The sequence below is a fragment of the Vitis riparia genome, chromosome 18, assembly GCF_004353265.1.
Source record: "Vitis riparia cultivar Riparia Gloire de Montpellier isolate 1030 chromosome 18, EGFV_Vit.rip_1.0, whole genome shotgun sequence".
Classification (NCBI taxonomy): Eukaryota; Viridiplantae; Streptophyta; class Magnoliopsida; order Vitales; family Vitaceae; genus Vitis; species Vitis riparia.
Window position 1 is genome coordinate 1,123,240 of NC_048448.1, and position 23,932 is coordinate 1,147,171.

At 36.3% G+C, this 23,932-nt stretch overlaps 3 protein-coding genes across 5 annotated transcripts; 1 reads left to right on the forward strand and 2 right to left on the reverse strand.

Annotated features, from left to right (window-relative positions):
• Positions 1 to 874: 874 nt before the first annotated feature.
• Positions 875 to 10,055, reverse strand: LOC117907064 (WD repeat-containing protein DWA2). Of its 3 annotated transcripts, none has more exons than XM_034820426.1 (14): positions 9,885 to 10,055; positions 9,637 to 9,720; positions 9,424 to 9,556; positions 8,835 to 8,946; positions 7,299 to 7,398; positions 6,419 to 6,546; positions 6,029 to 6,098; positions 2,902 to 2,990; positions 2,710 to 2,752; positions 2,261 to 2,334; positions 2,034 to 2,110; positions 1,896 to 1,954; positions 1,539 to 1,609; positions 875 to 1,404 (listed from the first exon to the last, which is right to left on the reverse strand). In XM_034820426.1, the coding sequence occupies exons 1-13, from the start codon at positions 9,927 to 9,929 to the stop codon at positions 1,568 to 1,570; spliced, it is 1,056 nt and encodes a 351-aa protein (XP_034676317.1). In that variant the 5' UTR covers positions 9,930 to 10,055; the 3' UTR covers positions 875 to 1,404; positions 1,539 to 1,567. The 3 variants fall into 3 exon arrangements, with proteins under 3 accessions (XP_034676317.1, XP_034676319.1, XP_034676320.1); XM_034820428.1 differs by having other exon boundaries at positions 875 to 1,434; XM_034820429.1 differs by having other exon boundaries at positions 2,034 to 2,107; positions 9,885 to 10,054.
• Positions 10,056 to 17,178: 7,123 nt separating this feature from the next.
• LOC117907762 lies at positions 17,179 to 19,167 on the forward strand. The gene is made up of 2 exons (XM_034821408.1): positions 17,179 to 17,824; positions 18,210 to 19,167. Exons 1-2 carry the CDS (start codon positions 17,285 to 17,287, stop codon positions 18,972 to 18,974), a joined length of 1,305 nt encoding a protein of 434 aa, XP_034677299.1. The 5' UTR covers positions 17,179 to 17,284; the 3' UTR covers positions 18,975 to 19,167.
• Positions 19,168 to 20,573: 1,406 nt separating this feature from the next.
• Positions 20,574 to 20,957, reverse strand: LOC117907752. The gene has a single exon (XM_034821401.1). It carries the CDS (start codon positions 20,948 to 20,950, stop codon positions 20,678 to 20,680), a length of 273 nt encoding a protein of 90 aa, XP_034677292.1. The 5' UTR covers positions 20,951 to 20,957; the 3' UTR covers positions 20,574 to 20,677.
• Positions 20,958 to 23,932: the final 2,975 nt, after the last annotated feature.

Consider the following 23,932-nt stretch of genomic DNA (forward strand, 5'->3'; position numbering starts at 1 on the left):
CGTATATACTGATTTTATATGATTTGGGTTTATTAATGACAAGGTATAAAAAGGTTGAAAATATAAAAATAGATCCATATCTATTCTTCTTGGCTTTTGTTTATAGAAAATTTTAATTCAATACAATTTGTATTCACATTTGCTGACGATTACTTGTATGATTAAAGAATAAAAAAATAATAATTTGGAATTTTTTATATGTTCCACATTAATTGCAATTTGGAATTTTTCCAAAGACTATTCAAAAACGCAGAATCTTTGCGATAGATACGTGGCAGTAGATGGATGCCGACTTAGAGGTCGCTTCATCCTCGCTGGAAAGAAAAAAATCACTTTCCCTTATCCAGACCGTAATGCGATTACCACCGCCTTTTTGAATTTGTTCCACTGGGTTTCGCCACGTGTCAGAACCTAACACTAGGATGACATGGCAAGGTACCTGATGACCGTGCAACCGTATTGTGGATAACATGAAAGTTAAATAGCTCACGTGTCGCAGAGTACGTGGCAGGAGGGAGTACCACGTGTATTCAGTTTTTGAATACAAGTAGGCAACATGGATTTCTGCCGTCGGACGAGGAAACACCCAGCCCTTAAGCTGAGTCATGTCCCTGCGTGCGTGGTGATAAGCTCAAGGTCACCTCAGAAAGGAAAAGTTGTACAATACTAACAAAACTCAATTGTGATGGTAACCGACCTTCTAGATAGACCATTAATATAATAACATTTGTGCCTGTTGGCTTGTTTGCGTGCTATCTAAACAAAATTAATGACACATTTTTTTCAAACTCATGGTTAGCCTGGTGTGGAATACCGTGAAAAAATTGGCTTCCTTTCCTCCTTTCCCGAAGGTCAATTGATTCAGACAAACTCATTAAAATCCGAAAACCCGATCAAACATATGATATTAGAACACAGATTATGTACTTGGGTCTGAGGTGTATGATATTTGGGGAATTACTAGAGTACAGTGTTGATGGATCTATGAGAGCAGTGGAAGTACAAAAGGGAGTAACATCAAGAGAGTGGATGTAGTGGTGGCTGGTGGCTGGTGGTCCTGAGGCCAGGAAAGCGTGCATGTGCGGGAAGGGTGATCCTTATACCAGCAAGACATACACGACGCAGACATGAGAACCAAAAGGGCCATTGCCAGGACAACTATATTCTAAACACTACCTACAAGAATTTCAATAGCCAAGAATAGTAAAATATCAGCCTCGTGCAGTTGCATAATTGAATTTCTGTTATGTGAAGGTTCTGTAGACTGTAGTAGGGAAGCAATTAATTCAATGGGATGATTTCCCTTCTGAAAGGGAAGAAAAGTTTAAGAAAAAACACAAGACCACGAATCATTCATGGAAGAGAGGACAGGGATGGACCATTCCAAATAGCATTCTTCAAATCCTATATACAGCAGGGTCATGTAATAATAATCAGCAGTAAAAACAGAGAAATCAGTAGAATTTAAGAGGACAGCGGCAATGAAGCCTTCAAGAAACTAGGCCCAGTAAATTGACCAAAAAAAATATAGAACAAACCTTCTGGATGACAGCATGTCGTTTGGCCTTCATTTTTTGGAGAGGTAGGGCTTCACGGATTCCACAACAACCTGATTTGCAAGGAAAATAAAGGGTCAAATCTTCAGGAATTTTAAAAGGTTCCAAAAACCCATAGTATATATTTTCAGATGCTTAGTTTTGAGAGACTATTTGTCAATAGGAGTTCTTCATCTAACATCGTCCCTATTTGTTTTCAATAGGGTTAGGTCAGGCACAAAAACTATAGAACAGTTTGATGCGCGCAAGGTTCGGAATTGTGCATTAACATTTTCACCATAGAAGTAGACAAAAAATGTACATGGGTAAACTCTAGCATAGATTGTTAAGATTGCTTACCCTTCCATCATACGACAATGATGCAAAAATTGATGGCTCACGGGAACTCCAAGCAAGGCCTGGAATTTCAATTTGAAATCAGTTGGATCAATTTTAAGCGTCAAGGTAAGTGGAAGACTAGAGGGTTGCAATCATTACCATAAACACTGTCTTCATAGTCACTGTAGGAATTGAGAAGTGGATCTACCCGTCGAGTTGGTGACTCAATTGGGCTGCTAGAAACATAGAGAAGAAAATTGTAACAGAAAATCATTAAAAAGAAAAAGAAAAAAGAAGTTGAGAGAGAAACTTTTTTTCTTTTTTCTTTTTTTTTTATAGGTAAGTTGAGAGATAAACATTGAAACATCCTAAGACAAGAAAATGACCTTTCAGATGTCAAGTCATCATCACTAGACGTAGAAGCCAACCACAAGTTGACAGATGAATCTGTTCCTGCACTCTACAAAATCAAACTTTGTAAACAAAAACATAATAGCTAAAAGGCTATTAGGGTTTCATTTCAATAATGTCATCATACATCCAGTGGAGTATTTGTCCCAGGATAGGAGATACAAGGCTTCACATGTACACATGATGCGCAAGCAGAGTTTTAGAAAATATGCACATGATGCACATTCTGAAGACTTCCTACTTAGATCAACATGATCTCATACTTGCAGGGCAAAATAAGACTCGAATCATATAAATTTATAAAACCCAATTTTAATCGATTTTTCCTGCCCTTTTTAGTCATGCTAACCCAGAAGAATACTGATAGCGTGTTTTCCAAATTTCCTATATTAGTGTTTGTGTATAGGTTAGAGAGAGAGAGAACCAGAATCAGTCCATATTCTGGATTGCACTTCACAGTCCATGTCCTGCCAACATTAAAAAATTTCACAATCAAACTTCTACACATGCAAATAATGACAGCAAACACGCTCATTAAGCATACAGATAATAGTGTTTATGAAGCACGAATACAGTTGTATGTGATAAGGTCTGCAGCAAAACAATAAATAGGTACCAGTGTGTATGTCCAGGAAGCTCTTTGATTGGAACCTTTGGCATCCTAAGATCCCATATGCATATCCCAGATTCATCCTCTGCAGTTACCTATAATATCGGCCGTAGCTTTGTCATGCAATGAGAGATTAACATAAATGATATCAACTGTCCTAAATAATCAAAACATGCCATCCAAGCACTGTTTTCAGACAAATAACAACCAGCAGTCAAGAGAACACTAAAACCCTTTTGCTAAAGAAGAATGAAAATATAACCTTGTGGATGTTTGAGACCCGAGAAAGATTTCTTTCAGCCTCTTGCCATTTCCTCCATGAACTTCCTTAGTGTTTGTTATAGGAAGAACCTTATCAATTTCAGATTGTCAAAAATACTATTGTTTGTGTGGATGATGAGTCATCAAGGCTTAAGGGGAGACAAAGTCTGAAGAGAGTTAGACAGCAGTAGTAGTCCCGAATGGATTGAACTCTTAGAGATCTCAAGAATGCCAAAGAAATCTCAAGATCGAAACAAGTGTTCCTCCTCCTCTTCTTCTTTTCCTTTTTCATTTTAAATAGGCATGGATTTGAGGATTCTTTAAGAAAAGCCTCTATTTTTTTAACCTTTTCATATCATAAACGAGCCCTTTCAGGCCCTATTTACAGGAGTCCAAAGGGACAGCTCAACTGATGGGTTGCAAGCCCAACTAATTTGAAGGCTCCTAGGCTTGGTTAGACAGGAGGAGGAGCTTTGCCCTGTACAGATTGAGAGTGAGACCCTGTGCCTCACATATGGGAGGAACAAATAATGGAGATCCCACCACAACGATTTGAAGGAGAGGCCCCTCACCTTGCATATAAGAAGGAGCATTTCATTGATGAATATTGTCCTACCCACACAAAGTAGAAGGGCCTCCTGCAATGGGCCATTGTGAATATTCATGTTCTGAAAGAATCCATGACATGCTCCAGCATCCACACTAAGGATAGGCATGGTCGCTGCATCACTTTGCCTTAGCAGAAGAAGTAAATTAAGGCTATTTGTGCAGTGCGCGTGTAGCATCTTGCATAGTGTTGGGTCGCTAGCCACATGGGGATGCATCATAAGTGATTTAGTGTAAAATCCTACATGACAAATTAGAATAGAAGACACAACTAACTAGGTTTGACAGAGAACACAGAATTGGACATCAACAACTACCAAATCTGCTTAAAAAGGATAAAGTAACATTATTAGCAGGCCTTGTACATCCATGAAAATAAAATAGTTCTATGACATGTCTATTCCAAAGGACTTCCCATGGAAACAAAAATGATAAAGAATATGTATGTCACTGTTTATAGTCATAGAAAATTTTTAAATGATGATGAGAATCAAAGTTGTTTAAAATGCTACAAATACGCAAGGAACTTGTTGCAGATGTTATCTAGCAACAACAGAAAATTGGACTCATGTGGTTTTTGTTAGCCCAAGGTTCTCCTAAGTGTTGTTTTGATGATAGCAAATCGCAGTTAGTTTGCTAATGATTGAAAATCCAGTTAAGTTTCAGGTATAAATCGAGAAAATCAAAAGAAGAGTCAAATGAACCTTAAAAGGATCCAAGGAAAGCAAAGTCAAGGGTTGCATGAAGATCATTCAAGCTTAGGAACTCAATGTAAGATGAATGCTTGGGTGCACCTAGGATTTGTACATGTTCATGCATTATTTAAATACTTAGTTTCTATTAATATTAAGCTTTAAAGTTCATTATTATCCAAACTTGAGTATGTTTTCAAAAACCTTAGGCTAAACTGCTTTAAATTGATTTACAAAGGTACTTAGGGATGTTGTCTAAGTGTTAGAAAGGTTTTGGAATGAAAATTTTAGGTTTTGAGCTGAATTTTGTCCAACCAATCAAAGGTGGACTGAACTGGCTTAATCAGTTAGGAAACCGGCTGACTGATCACCCTTTCTCAGTTGAGGACTGGTCAGTGAGTGCAAGAACTTTCTATCTCTTCCAAAAGGGTTGTTTTCCTGGTTGAGGGGCACCCTTTTCCCGGTCGAGGTCTAATTGAACCCTAACAGCCACTATTATGCATTAAATGCCCAACGACTAGTCAATCGGTCGAACTGGAGTTCAATCAAGAAAGGCCAATTGGTGCACTTTTTGGTGTTCAAGGTCGCAAACTTATAAATAGAGAACTCTCATTCATTTATTGCTATGGAAACTTCTGCTTTAAACTCTCTACCTACTTGTTTCTCTTATTAAAAGCTCTTTTTCTCTCTAGTGCATTAATTACACACTTGCAAATCATCCTAGTGCACCTTGTGTTCATCCTAGCTTTCCCTCGTATTCAAGTATTTATTGTGCTAAGTTGAGTGTTCTTAAACTTACATTTATTAAGGATTGAGTGTTGAAGCTTCAAGTTATGATTTAACTTGAAGTGAAATTTGTAGTGTCTATTGGAGCTGATGAATCCACTTGTAAATATTTGGAAGTTTGGTCGGAAGTTTCAATATAGTGGAACCCTCACTTGAAAGGAGCTAAGGAGAGTGGGACATAGACGGAAATTGTCAAACCACCATAAAATCCTAGTTTGCAATCTATCTGTCCTTGTATCTTTACATGCTCTATTACTTGTTTTATCAAGGGTTATTTGATTAAAAAAGGTTATTAAAACTTGATTTTGGAAATTTAACCCTCCATCATTTTTTGGCCTCAATTTGCCAAAAATGTTCTCATTCTTTTCTTGTAAAAATAACCTTTTATTTTAAAACCTAAATGTAAATACTTGAAATGGTAAAAGACATTTATGTCAAAAGTGTATTACTTTTCAAACAATAACATGGGAAAAGTTAGATTCACAAATATGCGGATTATTTCACCCCTTTTAACTGATTAATTCTTTTATTAAGGGTGTTTTCAAAAAAGTTTTAAAACCTAATTCACCCTTCCTCTCAGGTGTTTTGCTTAATTAAATTAGTTTTATTTCACAATTTCCATGGAAAATCCAAATACCTTCTAAGAGTGCTGCCACAATATAGATTCTCTCATATTACATTTACGCACATAAGTACATGTTATAAATTGAGCAACCTCATTGTCAAGGAAAGATTCTCAAATATATGCGCAGATGGAACACTAAATGAAATGAGACCTACATACTTACAAGTATGTGCTTCTTCTTGGTGTCATAATCTACATTGCGGACATGGGCATGCTCAATTGAATTTGTCTTCCTGTAAGTATATGCATTTTGAAGTTGTAAATCACATTGAAAACTTGGTAAATAATAAATAAAGGTGTCCACAATCCACAAGTACATATACTAAGTACATGCATCCAACCATAGTTTACTCCAACTCCAGTTGGCAATGTAAAGAAATTAAAACAGTAAAAACACTTCTCATATTTTGCTTCTATAGGATAGATTACACAAGTATAAATATTGACTAATCTAATATCATGCCAACATTTATGCATGTTGAAAGTATTCACTACATCAAATTACGTAAGAGTAGAGTTTGATTGCCTTAAAAAACAAAAAAAAAAAACATACTTCATTGTACGCAGATCCCAAAATTGGATTGACCATTCACATGTTGATGCAACAGCATTCACATCATGTGGATCCCAAGCTCCCCCAGATAAGTAATGCAGCATTCCAGCCGACTCCTTTGATATTACCTAGATTTGCAACAAGGCCTGAATAAGAATCAGCACAAAATCAACACTAACATGGCTATTTCCATTTAGTTAATGTTGCCATACAAACAACTATAAATCACACGGCTTGCAAAGTTGATGCCAATATGCATGTGATGCTTAAATATATATATATATATATAGAGAGAGAGAGACAGACAGACAGACAGACAGAGACAGAGATTGAGCTGCATCCTGCTTATAATTTAACATCAAGAAATACAAAGCAACAGTGACGTGCAAAAGATGAATAAAAAATTACTCTAAGTAGCCCTTATTCACTTTTACAACAGTGTGCGAAGTACACAACAACTTTAAAACTAATACTGCCCTCTCCATGTATTAATATCTCCATATCGAAAACTATGGATCACATGACAAGCAAAGATAATTGGTGTGTGTGTGTGGGAGAGAGAGTGAGAGAGCTTTAAGATAGAATAAACCCAAATGATGATGAATCTTCAAGTGAACTGGACCAAATAATTTGGAAAATATCTTCTTTATCAACCTGTAGACAGCATATATAAATATTTGATGGCCAAGAAGCCATCATCATCTTTAGCATATAAAGCATATGGATAACCAGCAGTGCCTAAACAAATATTCAAACAATGGAGATTCTTTATACTTTTAAATTTAAATGTCCGGGAAGGATAAGCAGGAAACCTTGAACTAAGCAATATAAACAGATAATTGACAGAGGATCACCCCAAGAATTCTGCTTTCAACCATACCTGTGCAGCCTTCCTTGAAGAGTCTAAGCTCCACAAGAATAGATTTTCATCATCAATGCTGACCAACTTATCATGCCTTCCAGATGGCCACCAGAGAATGCTGTTGTGTACATATAGTTAATGAAATAGTTTTAAAAAAAAATGGAAAAAGAAAAAGGGAGAAAGAAAGAAAGAAAAGCATGTAAGGAACAATTTTTTAAGAACACTCCTAATTTTCAACATGGGATGCAAAATTTCTTCAATTCTGAAGGGGAAAACCTAAAAGAAAAAACATAGTTTCAAAAAAAGCAATAGAACAGAGAATTTTTTTTCTTATAATACTAGAGCATAAAGTGAACAAATAGAACATTCCAATATAACACTACATCATACAGATGATGACCACAAGATTGCACCTACATTTTGGTAAAATTACATAAAATCCCAAACAATTTAGAAAAGTTCTACAATTCCATGAGCGAATAATAAGAAAAATCACATTTTTATTACAATTAATTACCATTTACCATAAGATTCCACATGAAAGAAATCATCAAATTGTTTCTGGATTACTAAATTAGTATCACAGCCTGCTACTACCACCAAAGCAGGTTTAGCTAATTCCTTAAAAATATTTGGAAGGGTCCCAAACAAGTAAATAGAAGTTTCAAAACTTTTATCATAGCATGAACATGTATCTCTTTTTTCTTTTTTCTATTTTCTATTTTCTTTTCTTTTCTTTTTGTTTTTTTTCTCAGTCTACAGTAAGAATAGAATCCCATCTATCCTTGAGAACTTGCATCAAGTGGCAAGGACAAAGGGTTGGGTTGGGGATACAATTCCCAACAAGGAAAAATTTGTTATCTATCTTAAAACACACCCACACACATATGTATATAGATATAGAAAAAGTAGAATTCCAATCCTACCATCTTGCTAGGAAGGCTTTGTCGTAAGCTATGTATGGAAAATCTCATTTTTCAGCAGCAACATTATATTGCTAACATCTATATGTTAACATGTAAAAGATTAAAAGCAATATCAAATGAGCATGCATCCAATAGACATAGACATAATGGTAGCAACTTGCAAGACCTGGCACCACGGGCAAATGTACAGCAGATTCACAAATACATTTTAAGTTTAGCAAGAAATTATTTAAGTGAAAAAAGAACATCAACTTGGAAGATTTTGATAGTGATTTGGAAGGCTGTCAAAATTGAGTAGCACCGACATGATTTACATAGCACTTTAAGACAAAAACTCATCTTTTATCAGACCAGCAGGGAAAAAGGGACCCATCAGCCTAATAAACAGGAGATGATGAATTGAAATGGCACTTCCAATTTGTCCACCATGATTTATGAGATGGATAAACTTTTTCTTCTACCTTCTAATACAGAGTAAAACACAACAGTCATTCGATTTTGAGATAAATCCAAAACGATATACATAAATGACAAGAAAACAGAAAGGAACGGATGTCAGTCAATTTGTGATGCCAGAGATTGCCATATGCCGGTTATTTTATGGACTGTAACACAATTAGAAACTCACCATTTTATCTTACAAGCGTGTGCATCAAGAACAGCAATTCGCTCCAATTGAGGAGAATTTAGCTGGCCATAAAGTTCAGGAATCTGCCAGACTGCTGCTCCATATGATTCACCTTCAAAAACATGTCATATGGAACAAAAAAAATGGCTACATCATCAATAATGCAGTTACTCATAAAGGGACATATAAAGGTTACTGGTAATGATTTTCCTTCTAGTTTTAACTATAATCAGAAGGAAAATATCCTTGCTCCTTAAGCTGTCAACTTGGTGAAAATGTTGAATTATCAAAAGAAATAGAAGGTCAAAGTTGTAATGAGATAGTAATTTAAAATTCTCAGCAATCAAAATGTGAACTATATAAATTGTGATACTTGACACAAAGTTCAGAAACCAAACAATTCTCTGAATCCTAATGTCAATTGATAAAATGTACTGCCTGTGCAAGTGCGCACACACAAAACAATCATACTTGCAAAAACCAAATAGTTCCCAAGAAGCAACAATGTGCCAACAAACCTCTGGCAGTGTAATAGATCATCACTGGAAATGAATCAAACGCATAAAAAATTGCAAATCGAGGTGAGTACCGGAAGAGAAGACGGTGGAGAAGATGCGTTGATCGTACGGACAAGAAGCGAGGTCCCAGATCTCGTTTGGGTGCGAAAACAAGCCTTCGCATATGAGCTCCGTTCCACCTGACGACAGCCTGATCAAATGCACCTGAGAGAGATCTCAATCAATTAGATCGAGATCAAAACCAAACACTCCGACTAAGAAATCGGCTGAGATTAAAACAAAACCTCGTTTTCTTCTTTTAGACTGAGAGTGCCTGTGATGAAACTGGTGTGATCTGTATCTGCCTTGACATCCGCGATGCATCTGGCCTGAACATGAATAAGAAACAAACAATTAGAATCGAAATTATGGCTCGTTCAGCTTCTAATATAATAATGAAAATTTAAAACACGATTTTCTCAGCAACGAAACGGAATGCTAGGGTTTTGAGAAGATGCAAAAAAAAAGAATTATCAGAAAATTCAAGATCGACCTGGTATTTCAGACCATATCCAATGCCTGATGATCCTCCTTGCATTGCTGCAGCCACAGAACAACTAGTACTGCGGATTTGAGGAAGCTAGCTTAGTCCATCGGTTGACGGTAGTTCCCTCCTCAACGTATTCTCCAGACGAGGTAAAATGCAAGACTACGCCTGGTGGGATTAGCTCTCCGATAGCTCCCGGTGGAGCCCAATTGTATCATTGGGCTTGGACCTCAAAAGATTCACATGGAGCGGCCCAAGCCGAGCGAAAAAGGACAAAATAATCCTCGCTCTAGAAAATGTGATGCTAAATAATGATTTTTTTTAGTTAAAATATTCTTTTCCCTTTTTTTTCTGTCAAATAATATCACATTCATGTTACGTGTCTCTTCCGTAACATCAAAAGTGCTTATTTGGAAAATAATTTCAGAAGAATTCTTGCATATGCCCTTTTATTATAATTATTGTCATTCATAGAGGCCATTATGGCCCAAAAATCCTAAATACACCCTTAATTTTTCTTTTTCTTTTTTTCTTTCTTTTTTTTCCCTCAATGAGACGCATATAGAGATACAAAATATGGATGTATTTAGCACTCCTAGAAAAATATCCAACTCTATAAAATTTGTAACAAATGTCTATTGTGATTTTTTTTTTCCAACTGAATAGTGAATGGTGGTTGGAGTCGTTGGACAACTGAATAGTGAATAGAAATATTTTTTAATCATTCTTCACTCACCACACGGTGAGATCATAAAAGGATTCCTCTGGCTATTCCTGCACTTTTCTCGCCAACCAAACAAAACTATGGCAAGATTGCAAAGGGACTTGTGTGGGCTCCATACGAATATTGATAATATTAACCATTTTGTCCCATCACATACGAAACTACCCAAGAGGAAATTTGCTTGTCCACGACAACCTTGTGGTAAGCCAAATTTTGTACGAGACATATTTCATCACTACTTTTATTATCATTTTTATTATTTTCCCACATAAATCGATTGATAGTATTTCATTTGGACGATGCTAAATAATAAAATGATAGTATTATCGTATCAAATAATACTCATTGAAAAACATGATCCATCATAATCTACTCGTACAATTTAATTATTTTACTCTTAGGAATCATTTTGGTATTTGATAATTGTAAACTGCAGAGAATATGTAAGCTGTATATTTATTCATAACAGAAACATCTCTATTTATACATGCTATGCTAGTCTATCTAAGGTAAGTCTCCTATATTTACATCCTATAATCAAGCCTATAATCAATACATAACTAAGGTAAGTCAACTACATAAATAAGGTAGATTATGATTCTGTAACACTCCCCCTCAAGTTGGAGCATAAATATTAATCATGCCCAGCTTGTTACAAAAATATTCGACCCGAGTTCCATTTAACGCCTTTGTGAAAATATCTCCCAGTTGTTCTCCAGTCTTCACATAACCTGTGGAAATCAGGTTTTCTTGAATCTTCTCACGAATAAAGTGACAATCTACTTCAATATGTTTAGTTCTTTCATGATATACTGGATTTGAGGCGATATGAATAGCTGCTTGGTTGTCGCACCCAAGTTTTGCTGGCATGGGAGTCTTTATTCCAATCTCAATTAGAAGATGATACAACCACATAATTTCACACGTGGCTTGCACCATGGCTCTGTATTCTGATTCTGCACTAGACCGAGATACCACATTCTGCTTCTTGCTCTTCCAAGATACAAGATTCCCACCAACAAAGACACAAAATCCTGTTGTGGATCGTCTATCAGCTTTGGATCCAGCCCAGTCAGCATCTGTAAAACACTCAATTTGAGCATGTCCATGATTGCTGTACAATATGCCCAGACCAGGAGCTCTTTTCAAATAACACAAAATCTGCTCCAAGGCTGCCCAATGCTTCACTGTAGGTGCAGACATAAACTGACTGACAATACTAACTGCATAAGCAATGTCTGGCGAGTCACTGTAAGGTAATTCAATTTCCCAACCAATCTTTGTATCTTTCTGGATTATCAAATGGATCACCATCATCTTTCGTCAAATGTACATTAGGGATCATCGGTGTGCTACATGGCTTGGCTTCCATCTTTCCAGTTTCTGCAAGTAAGTCAAGAACATATTTCCTCTGTGACAAGAAGATTCCTCTTTTGCTTCTTGATACTTCTACTCCCAAGAAATATTTAGCTCGCCCAAGTCCTTTGTGTGAAACTTGGAATGCATAAACAATTTGAGAGAAGAAATTCCTGCACAATCACTTCCTGTAATGACAATGTCATCAACATAAACAACGAGAAGAATAATACCATTTGCTGACTATTTATAGAAGACTGAATGATCAACTTTGCTTTTGTTCATCCCAAACTCTTGAATCACCTCACTAAACTTGTCAAACCAAGCTCGAGGACTCTGCTTCAATCCATAGAGAGATTTTCTGAGATGACACACTTTCCCATACTCCCCTGAGCAACAAACCCAGGTGGTTGCTCCATATATACTTCTTCCTGGAGATCTCCGTGAAGGAATGCATTTTTATATCCAGCTGGTGCAGGGCCAATGCTGAGAAGCAGCAATTGAATAATCAGGCGGACTGAAGCAAGTCTGGCTACTGGAGAGAAAGTATCAGAATAGTCCACCCATAAGTCTGAGCATAGCCTTTAGCTACAAGTCTGGCTTTCAGTCGTGCCACTGAGCCATCAGGATTAACTTTTATTGCAAAGACCCACTTACATCCCACAACGTTCTTCCTATTGGTAAATCAACTAGATTCCATGTGTGATTGACTTCTAGAGCTTGTATTTCCTCAAGCATTGCATTATACCATCCAGGGTGATTCAAGGCTTCCTTGACAGTTTTGGGAATAGAGACAGAATCTAAAGAGGCAACAAAAACGCTCGAGGAAGGAGACAAGTGATCATAAGAAACGAAATTAGCAATGGAATAAACTGATTTGCATTGACGTTTACCTTTACGAAGACCAATGGGGAGGTCAGGTCACTGGGAGGATCAGATAACGAAGAAGTTGGTGCAGGACATGTATCTTTGTCTCCTGATGCCTAGAGTATTCTTGAACAATTGGTGGCTTAGCTGGAGCAGGCAGTAAGTCAACAATAACGTGTGGTTGCTCAGAAGAATCAGTGGGAGTACTTGGGATGGTTTCTTGATATATGAGCCAATTTTCACCCTCCCCTTCACTTTCTGAATTTGGGGGTGAAGAATAAAAAGGTGTATCTTCTGAAAATACCACATCAGTCGATACCACATACTTGTTGAGATCAGGAGAAAAACATCGATAACCTTTCTGAAGGCGAGAATACCCTAAGAACACGCACTTCAGGGCTTTGGGATCTAGTTTAGTCACAGATGGCCTTACATCTCGAACATAGCAAGTGCTTCCAAAAATTCGTGGTTCAACTGGAAATAGAGACTTCTTTGGAAACAATATACTGTATGGGATTTGATCATTGAGTACTGTAGATGGCATGCGATTAATCAAAAAGCAAGCGGTAGAAATCGCATCAGCCCAAAACTGTTTAGGAACCTTCATCTGGAACAAGATGCCCGGGCTGTTCTAGTAAATGTCTGTTCTTTCTCTCAGCAACTCCATTTTGAGAAGGAGTATCCACACAAGAGGACTGATGAAGAATCCCGTGTTGAGTCATGTAACTTTGAAATGAGTTAGACATATATTCTTTACCATTATCACTTCTCAATGTTCGTACAGAGATATTAAACTGTGTGTTTAATCTCAGCACAAAATGTGCAAAAATGAGAGAAAACTTCAGATCGATTCTTCATAAAATAAATCCAAGTCGTTCGAGAAAAATCATCCACAAATGTAACAAAATATCGAAATCCAGTTTTAGAAGTAACAGGACAAGGTCCCCAAACATCAGAGTGTACTAACTCAAAAATAGATTCAGCCCTCTTATTAACTCTTGGGCTTAACGAACTACGATGATGCTTTGCAAAATGACATGATTCACAATTAAACGAAGGTAGACTATGAAACTGAGAACATAACTTCTTTAACACTGGTAAAGAGGGATGTCCCAAACGACAATGAGCTTTAATTGAAGAAGCGATGCTAGAACAAGCAACCGACCGAGGTACCCACGCATCAAGAATGTAAAGACCATCAGATACATGTCCTTTACCAATAATCTGCTTCATCATAAGATCCTGAAAAAAGCAATGGTCAGGAAAGAATGAGATACAACAGTTCAGATCTTTGGTAAGTTTACTGACAGATATCAAGTTAAAGGCAAGCTTAGGTAAACTTAGAACAGATGACAAAGTGATAGAGGATGTTGGTTGACAGTCCCAGAACCCACAACATTAGAGGTTGACCCATCAGCAATGTAACAGGAGAAGGGGCTAAATGTGATCGAAACTAGAGAATGTCTTAGGATTACCTGTCATGTGATTAGTGGCACCCGAATCAATTACCCATTTGTTTGAGGAGGAGATAAGACATGTTTTACCTGTCTCAGCAAGAGCAGTAACCGGAGTAGAAATCTTCAATGATTCTTGATACTGAGAGAATTTTGCAAACTCATCGGCTGAGACCATGACCGTCTTATCAGAAGAACTTGAAGAAGTACTAGAGGCGGTGGCAACATTAGCAATCTGATTTCTTTGATTACGGTTTTGTAATTTCCTGCAATATTTCTTGGTATGGGCCGGCTCATGACAGTAGTAGCAAACAATGTTGCTTGAATCATTGTTATAGCTATCAAAAGTCTTGCTTCCTCCCCTGTTGTTTGATTTTCTCCCAGTATCATTGTTTCCTCCTTTGGCAACAAGAACATTATTAGTCTGCTGGATAAATGAGGTACCTTCAGTACGCAAAATTCTACTGAACACTTCTTGAAGTGAACCAATCTCAGAACTGGAAAGAATTTGAGATTTAGCAGTTTCAAATTCAGATGGAAGACCAGCTAAAAAACTCATTACTGCCATTTTTTCTCTCTGAGTTTGTTGCACCTTAATATCAGTACTGAAAGGTAAAAGTACATTTAACTCCTCATAAGTCCTCTTAAAATCCATAAAATAAGTTGTGAGAGATTTGGCCTCCTTTTCAGCACGATAGAAGGCTTTGCACACATCATACATTCGGGACAGATTCCCTTTGCCAGAATATAAGAACTCCAGATAGTCCATTAATTCTTTAACAAACTCACAATGATTAAGTAGTCCAACAATTTCACTATCAATAGAATTCCTTATTTGTAGGAATAAACGTGCATCATCCCTTATCCAAGTCTTTCTAGTTTCATTATCAGGGGTTTCCATGGTCAGGTGGTCATCTTTTTCAACACTACGCAAATAAACTCTAATCGTCTTGCTCCATTCCAGATAATTAGTGCCGTTTAATTTATGATCAGTTATTTGGACAGTGCTGGAACTATTTCGGTTATAGAAGCTTTGTTATCAGTCATTTTAACTGATATTCAATTGCCACAATAAATAAAATTCCAGCAGCAAACCAAAAAACAACTGATACCCAAAATGAATTTCCACAAGGAATCAGAGAACAAATCAAAGGGACAGAACCTGCCAAGGAGATGTTCCTCTCAACAGTTGATCGAACACCGGAGTGCCACCTGAGAATGGTCGGAAAGAGATGAGAAACGTCGGAAAATCAGATCGAGAGATGGGAAACGTCGGAAAGTCAAATCGGTGAAGAAACGGCGGCCTCACGCACTCCCACGCTCCGGAAACAAGAATGCGCTCCTCCCTGGGTCGGTGGTGACGCAATCCAGACTCAAAAAAAACATAACAGGTTACTGTTCCAGATTGTTAGGAACAAAACCCAAAACCCAGAAAATTCCCTTGAGCCAAACGTGGCTCTGATACCATGTAAACTGCAGAGAATATGTAAGCTGTATATTTATTCATAACAGAAACATCTCTATTTATACATGCTATGCTAGTCTATCTAAGGTAAGTCTCCTATATTTACATCCTATAATCAAGCCTATAATCAATACATAACTAAGGTAAGTCAACTACATAAATAAGGTAGATTATGATTCTGTAACAATAATTTTATTTTATTTATTTTTGTAAAATTCAAATATTTCTTGAATATTATTAAATATGATAAATTTTTATTTTTATAAATAAAAAATAATTAAATATAATATAATTTTTATTTTAAACATTAAAAATAATATATTTTATATTTTTTATCTATTCATTATATATATTACCTTAAAATATTATATGGATGAGATACATATATTAAAGGATATTATATCTAATAAAAAAATTATATTCCATTAGAAATGAAATATCATGTCCCGTAAATTAAACGTGGCCATAATAGTTAAGGTTAAAATTTGTATAGGTGTAAAATGCATACCATAAAATTTAATTATGTCTGTTATTTTTATATTTTAACATTTTTACTACTAATAAATAGAAAATAAAAGTGACGGATAAAACCAGAATTGAATTTTAATTGTTTTTACTTTTTACTACTAATAACTACCGACGCCAGTACAAAAGTCTAAGGTGTCAGATTTGAACCTTTCGATTCGCATTCATCTTGAATGCGTTTTGAATCCAAACAGAGCCGACCACTAGTCCACGAAAGAGAGGTCCGCTTCTAGAAATATGAAAGAAATAAGGGGGAAAACGGACAGCACGTGTCACTATTAAAAGGGGCCCAAGATATGTAATAATTACACCCAGCTGCCACCATCACATGGCGAGAATTTCATTTGCGGTAAACAAAGAGGATTGAGCGAAGCGAAGGCATCAAATAGAATAAGGAAGAATGTGGCCCTAAATTCCGAAATAAATGACCCATCTTTCATCTTTCATAAAATCCCATTAATTAATTACGTTTCAAATCTCAGTCAACAAAAGCAGTCTCTAGAAAATCCCAAATGACTCAAGGAATGGCAAAATTCAATTATGTCTTGTCAATGTCGTGTCTGATTTGTCTTTTAAGAAATTAATTTTTCTTTTTTTTTTTTAACATTGAATTAATATATTTTTCATATTTAGTTAGTTCTATTAAATCAGTTTTATGGTTTGATTGTATCTTGATGCGTTATTGAGTAGGCAAAAAACAAAAAAAATTTCGGATGAGAGAGGCCTATCACCTATGTAACGAGGACAAGTGTAGACGAAACGAGCAGTCGTTAACTACCAGACCCCATTTATAAAAATAGATGCGGTTACAGTTGTAATTGACTAAATTGTGCATTATTGCTTTAATTTGGTAATTATTTTGGGGTGAGATATTAAATATTATTTAGTATTTACTCCTTCCTCTCATCCTCTGCAAAACCAAGGGCCAAAGAAGGATATTGGTGAGACATCATCCTTTTCTCTTCTCCGGTCGGATGGAAGAAGGAAGTGGGAGATCAGGGGCAGAAAGTGAAAGATGGTGAAGAGCCCTAAGAGACTCATCACCATGAGATTGGTTTCGGATCTTGACTGGCGCATTCTTCTCCTCATCGTTCCTTGCTTCTCCCTTCTCATCTTCTTCTCCATCTCCTCTGCGGCCACCGCCGCTACTCTCAACACCATTTCCTCTTTCGCCCCTCTCAAGTCCTTCTTCTCCAACCGCACCCCGCAGCGGTCCGATATTCTCCTGAATTCGCCTTCGCCTCCGGCTAGGGTTCCGGCGAGGGACCGGGCGAAGAAGGAAGAGTTGAATGGGTCGAGAATCGCAGTCTGTTTGGTTGGCGGAGCCAGGAGGTTCGAGCTCACCGGACCGTCGATTATGGAGAAAATCCTCAACGAGTACCCAAATTCGGATCTTTTCTTGCACAGTCCGTTGGACCTGAACGCCTTCAAGTTCTCTCTGTTGAAAACCGCGCCCAGGATCGCAGCGATTCGAATCTTCCAGCCCAAACCGATTCCGGAAACCGAACCGCAGCTACGAGTCCTCACCGCGAGGAACTCGCCCAATGGGATCCAGGTAAAATTCAAAATAATTTAATTTCATTTCATTTCATTTAATTCAAATTTGGCGTTTCTCATTTGTATTTGTCTATTGGGGGTAAAAACAACGAGATAGCGAAACTGCAATTGCTGTATCTTTGGCCAACTCTCCAGATTGGGGCCCCGCCCGGTGAATCTAGCTCCTGGCGCATGTTAACCTCTACCCGTTGTCCTTGTGACAAATTTCCTAAAATTGAAATGGGGATGCATAGTTTTTTTTTTACGATAATACCCCTGCTTCCGGCTCCTCGCGAGGGGTGTATTTACTATTTATTATGTTTTCCTTTGCTTCAAATCTACTTTCCTCCAATGGCTTTTATCATTCGGATGCTTGATTTTCAATTTGTATTTGGGCATGGCAGGGTCTTTTGCAGTATTTCAATCTTGTAGAAGGGTGTCTCACGATGATCAAAGCGTATCAGAAGGACAAGAATTTCACATACGACTGGATAGTTCGGACTCGTGTCGACGGTTACTGGAACGCGCCATTAGGGCCCGAATATTTTGTACCGGGCAAATACGTGGTGCCCGCCGGTTCCAACTACGGCGGACTCAACGACCGGTTTGGTGTCGGAGACCTCAACACCTCCACGGTGGCTCTCTCCCGACTGGCACTCGTTCCCCAACTAGACTCATCCGGGTTTCGCCAACTCAACTCGGAAACCGCATTCAGGGCACAGCTCACCACCCAGGGCATCCCCTACCTCACAAAACGCATCCCCTTCTGCGTCGTCAGCGACCGGAGATACGAGTTCCCGCCGGCACGATACGGCGTGCCAGTGGCGGCGATGTCCAGTCCGGGCCCGCTCAGCGGCGCCAAGTGCAGGCCATGCCAACCGGTGTGCCAAGGGCCGTGCGTGGCGGATGTGATAGGGTCGCTAATTAAAGGTTGGAGCTGGACCGACTGGGCCAACGGGAGTCTGCAGCTCTGCGACGCTCATGGGGAGTGGGAGAAGGGTTGGGAGAAGAGATTCGACCGAGTCGCGGGGTCGAAACTCGCCCGAGCCAGGAAACGAGTTGGGGCGTTGAGATTAAAGGATTGCGTGAAGGACTTTGAGGAGATGAGGAACCGAACTAGCAACTGGGACGCCCCAACGGCCAGCGAGATTTGTAAACTGGGGTTGTAGTGGGGGTATTTTGGGAATTGTAGAAATGATTTTTTTTTTCCCTCCCTTTTTTATAATATTCAGAAATACACTGTGTAATTTCAAAAGAAAAAAATTCTATTAGATTTAAATTTAGTTGGCCGCCCTCTTGTACAAGTCAAATGCTTTTCGGAAACGTTGGGGACCACAGAAATAAATTAATTTTCTGACCTAATTCCCAGAGTGGCAGTGATGATGAATATTGCTGGCTAATTTGGGCCTTCATCATCTGAGTGACTTTGTTGTTGAGTTGGATGAATGACTTTTCCTACAAAATGACCATCCACTAAAATGGTCTGATTGGTTTGGTATAGAGTAGGTTTAAAAAAGAAAATAAAATAATTGACAGAAGCTACCAGTGATAACCTAATTCAATCAAATCAAGTTTGTCTAAACAATTAAATTATTGATTCCTAAAAGTTATTTCAAATTAATTTGATTTGAAGTTAGAAAATATTTTCAAAATTTTAAATTCGTAACAGTAATTATCAAGAGTAGTGATGGAGCCGCACAACATGAGTTGCGTGCAATTGCCAGTAAGCTACACGATCTTTTTTTTTTTTGGCCCTTTAAAATAAATTCTCATATTTGTCTCCATCAACCGTCACTAAATACAAATATTAATATCAGATAATCTTAATTAATAAGAGATAATAATCTTAAAATATTATTAAGAGACGTGGAAATTAAAATTTTATTTATAATTTGCTAATTGAAATTTGAATCCACTCCATGATTACTAATTGCTTCCACCACTAAAGCTTGCTTGACCTACTCCAAGTACGTGTTGGGTGTGGGACTTGTGCGTGTCAGTATAGTTTGGCTGAGATGGTGGACTTATGAGTCATGTCACCTGTCATGGGCTTGATCAACTCCGAAGCAATTAGGATTGCCTGGAATAATGAATGCAGCTTGATCATTGAGTCTGATGACTCTGATCGTGCTTCCAATGAGATGCTTCCTGTCTTCTTATTTTATTTTATTTGTTTTTATTTCAAATTAACCAGTAGCTTTTGGTTTTGATTCAATTTGATAAATTTCCAAAAAATAAAAAATACATTTTGGGTGTTTTTGAATTTTACCAAAAAAAGTTGTACGTTAGGGTTGGTAAGAATATACGGCAGCTATACGTATAAGGTGGGCTAGGTGTCACGTGAGTACGAGGTTGTGCCATTTACCTTTGCAATTAATTTTATTGTCCCAAATGCCATAAGAGTTTCATAAAAAATAAAAATAAAAAACAATTTAAATAAAAGAACTTTGAAATACATAATCATCAATGTAAATGGTTTATAACCCAATAAATAACTCTCTTATAAAAATATATTTAATACAAAATTTTAAATTATTTAAAAAAATAATTACCTAGTAATTTTAAAAGACACAGTAAATCTTTTAGAAAGAAAAAATAAAAAAATTAATTTTATTTAATTCTAAGCCAAGATGCAATAATTCAAATTTCACACCCGATCCTAATGCCTCTCCCAAATTGAACCATATATCCTATAAATACAGGTATATAAATTTACATTTTTCAAAATTTTGTACACACTAAATTACTTTTCATTTTCAAGAAAATTAGTCAGTCATGGCAGCTTTTACTAACGCTTAAAACAATTACTTTATTTGATAAGCCAATCCAAACAGACCTTAGTGTAACGGTTGTACGATACAACACTTGTTATTTACTGAATATAAGACTGGCCGGTGATATCAGTATCTCGATCACCGGTTGACGGCGGTGGCTTGTGCTTGGGCTGGATGTTGGGCCCCTCCGGCCCATCGGCACTCTGCGTGTTGCTGGCCGGCGGCTTTACCAGCTTTCTCGATGGCTCGTCGTCGGCTCTGTACAATCCGCCGCCGTAAGCAGCGTGAGTGAGTGGCTTCATCGGTGAAATATTGGGAGGCTGCTTCTGTTTCTCTCCCCCCTTCTCCATCTTCTCACTCCCCCTCTGCATTTTTTCCTCCTACAGTTTAAAGTACGTTTATCAGTTACCAGTCACTACATGGCTTTTTATCGGCTTTGCCAAAGATACAGGTGTCCAATTTGTGTGATTTGGCGACCAGAGAAGTGCCACGTAAGTGGTAGTTTCTACGTCTTCGCATCATGAGCCACGTGTTATCTGCAGAAATGCCACGTAATGTTGCTTGTGGTATTGATATGGGCCTACACCGCTTCAGTCTCAGGAGTCCAAATGAATGTCTATCTCGATTCTTGAGTCTAGGTATTGGCTGTCGCTCGTGCGATTGGGCTCTCACAAGGCCCAATTTGGTTCCTGTCATGAGTGATGGCCCAAAGGTCACCACTCCAATGGCACTTGCTAAAATACAAAGATTGAATTGATCAAGTGAAAACGTTGAAATTTAAATTTTTGAGAGTTGAGAAGAAATAAAAGCATAATTGAAGCCTTGTTTGAGAGAGTTTCTTAAATGTTAAAAACGGTTGAACATAATTTTTAAAAGTGTTTGCATAAAAGTTTTAATTTTGCGATTTATGTAATCTACAAAAGCAAGGAGGCCCATGCGTTAATGTGAGGTTTTTTTTATAGACATTCAATAGAATATTGATGACAACAAAATAAGTGGTTAGAATTTAATAATTTTCATTAAATGAAAGTAGGAAGTTTTGTCAAGAAAAAGAAATAACTTAGAAGAATTTTTCAATAAAGTACAAATGACAAACTTAAATTATTTTTAATCCCAGGTCGAAGTGGGTGTTTAGTAAATCAATTTAATGACTTAAACTAACTTAATAATTTAATTTAAGTCACTGAGTAAATTAAGCATATTTGATATAATAATCTAATAGTGTGACTTAAAATAAAAAAATAATTTTAAGTAATAAGTAAAAATAATTAACTTATTTTTAAGTTCACAACTTCATTTTACATTTTTACTCTCATTTTACCTAACTATCTCCACGATCTAAACTATTACTCGATTTCTTTTATCTTAATTATAATTTACGTGGATAAATATGTCAATTTGATAATTTAAAATAAGTTTTAAATTAATTTTATTAAACAATCTTAATACTTAAAGTAAGAATTAAGTAATAAGTTTCAGATTAATAATTTAAATATAATTAAACTTAAAATCAACTTAAGTCATTAAGTAATGAGTATTAAATTTTACTAAAAATTAATAATTTACGTATAATTTAACTTAAAGTTAATTTAAATATTAAGTTTTATCAAACCACCATAAGTACAATTAACTAAATTCATGCTCATTAATTTTTTGAAGGATAACCTTGATCATTTCAATGCAAAACATTTTTTTTATGAGATATATCATACAAATCTTTTGAGATTCACAATCTTCTTGGAAGTACTTACAATATTTTAAAAAATAACTTGGGCACAAAGGCATGAATTGTATTGAATTTGGGACTTTAAAAAACATTGAGTTTTTTTTCATATACACTTGGGTGATCTATCAAAAGGTTGATTAATTACATTATTCCTAGCATCCCATAAAACTTGGTTTTGTGGTCAATCATGTGATCAATCAATTAAAATGTTTCTCCTCAATGGTTAGTTAGGTGATTTACTAGATGATTGGTCGGTTTAATGAGATTTAATACCTACAAGCTACTTTGTGCAAAACTTAATAAGAATGTTCCTCGACTGCATCTATGAGTTTTGAATGATCAAAAAATCATTGCATTCACCGTGAGAGAGCTTCAATGCAAATGTATTTCTTCCTCTGCTTTAAAATTTTATTGGTTCTACCTTAAAGCTTGGCATTCGTAACATTTGTATCTTATCGTTGTTATAAGCTCTTACATTTGTTGCAAAATTTTCATATTGTTCTCCCTTAGTGAGAGTTTTAAAAAAATACCTAAACTTTGTAAATGGTCATTGGAATCTTGAATCCAAGCGTACACAGACTTTGAAAAGCCTCGATTGAAACTACTTTTGATTAAGTGGAACATTTGCAAGTTGGAAAAAAATGTGAAGAGAGTGGGTGTATGTGGCTGCCAAATCACTACAAAAATCACCATTTGCTCTATCTTCTCTCTTTTATACTTATAATTTATTTAAATTATTGCATTGCATTCATACATATTGAACTTTAATTTATCAAGATACTTTGTTTCATTTAGAATTTGACCAACATCCAATTCATCCTCGTCTTGGATGTAGAAATTGGTTGAGTTAGCTTAATTCACACCATGTTTTTTCTTAAACACAATACTTAAATCATATTTCAATTTAATTAGAATTTTCAAAAATATCATATCGATTCTTGTCTTTAATAAAATTACTTTTAAAATATGACTTTCCAACTTGAAAGTTAAATACTATCTCAAGTATGACTTAAATGTTATGTCCAAAAGTTTAGTTTATATTGGAAAATCATATTTTGAAAATATTTTACCAAAATGAGGATAATTTTTATATTATTATTGTCGAGTTTTATGCATATACATAGTCTTTTTTTAACGTATTCTATTTTCTATCTTTATATTTCTCTTAATAAAATTAGTAATTCAAAGATAAATCTAATTGCGTATAAAGACATACATATACATGACAAACTACCCACAAAGTCTTTCAAAGACTATGAATATAAAAACTACATGACCAATGATTGTAAAACTCAAATTTAATGTATATAGAATTATTTGACAAAAGTTATCTTTAGGACTTGGGTCTTAGAACTTATACTAGATCTCATGTTCATGATGCAATGCTTACATATGCTCCATGATGAACTCCCCAATGCTTCTAAGGGATGCAAATCTCTTTTAGGAGAATGAACAATCACAAACAATTTTTAGAGTTTCAGAATATGAAAATGTTAATGATCTTTGTGTGTGTGTATATATATATATAATAGGGAGGAAATCCTAGTAAACAAGAATCCTAATTTTTCAAAAAGATTGTTCTTAAAAAATTGAAAAAATTGTAAATTTAATTTTTAAAAAATTTTAT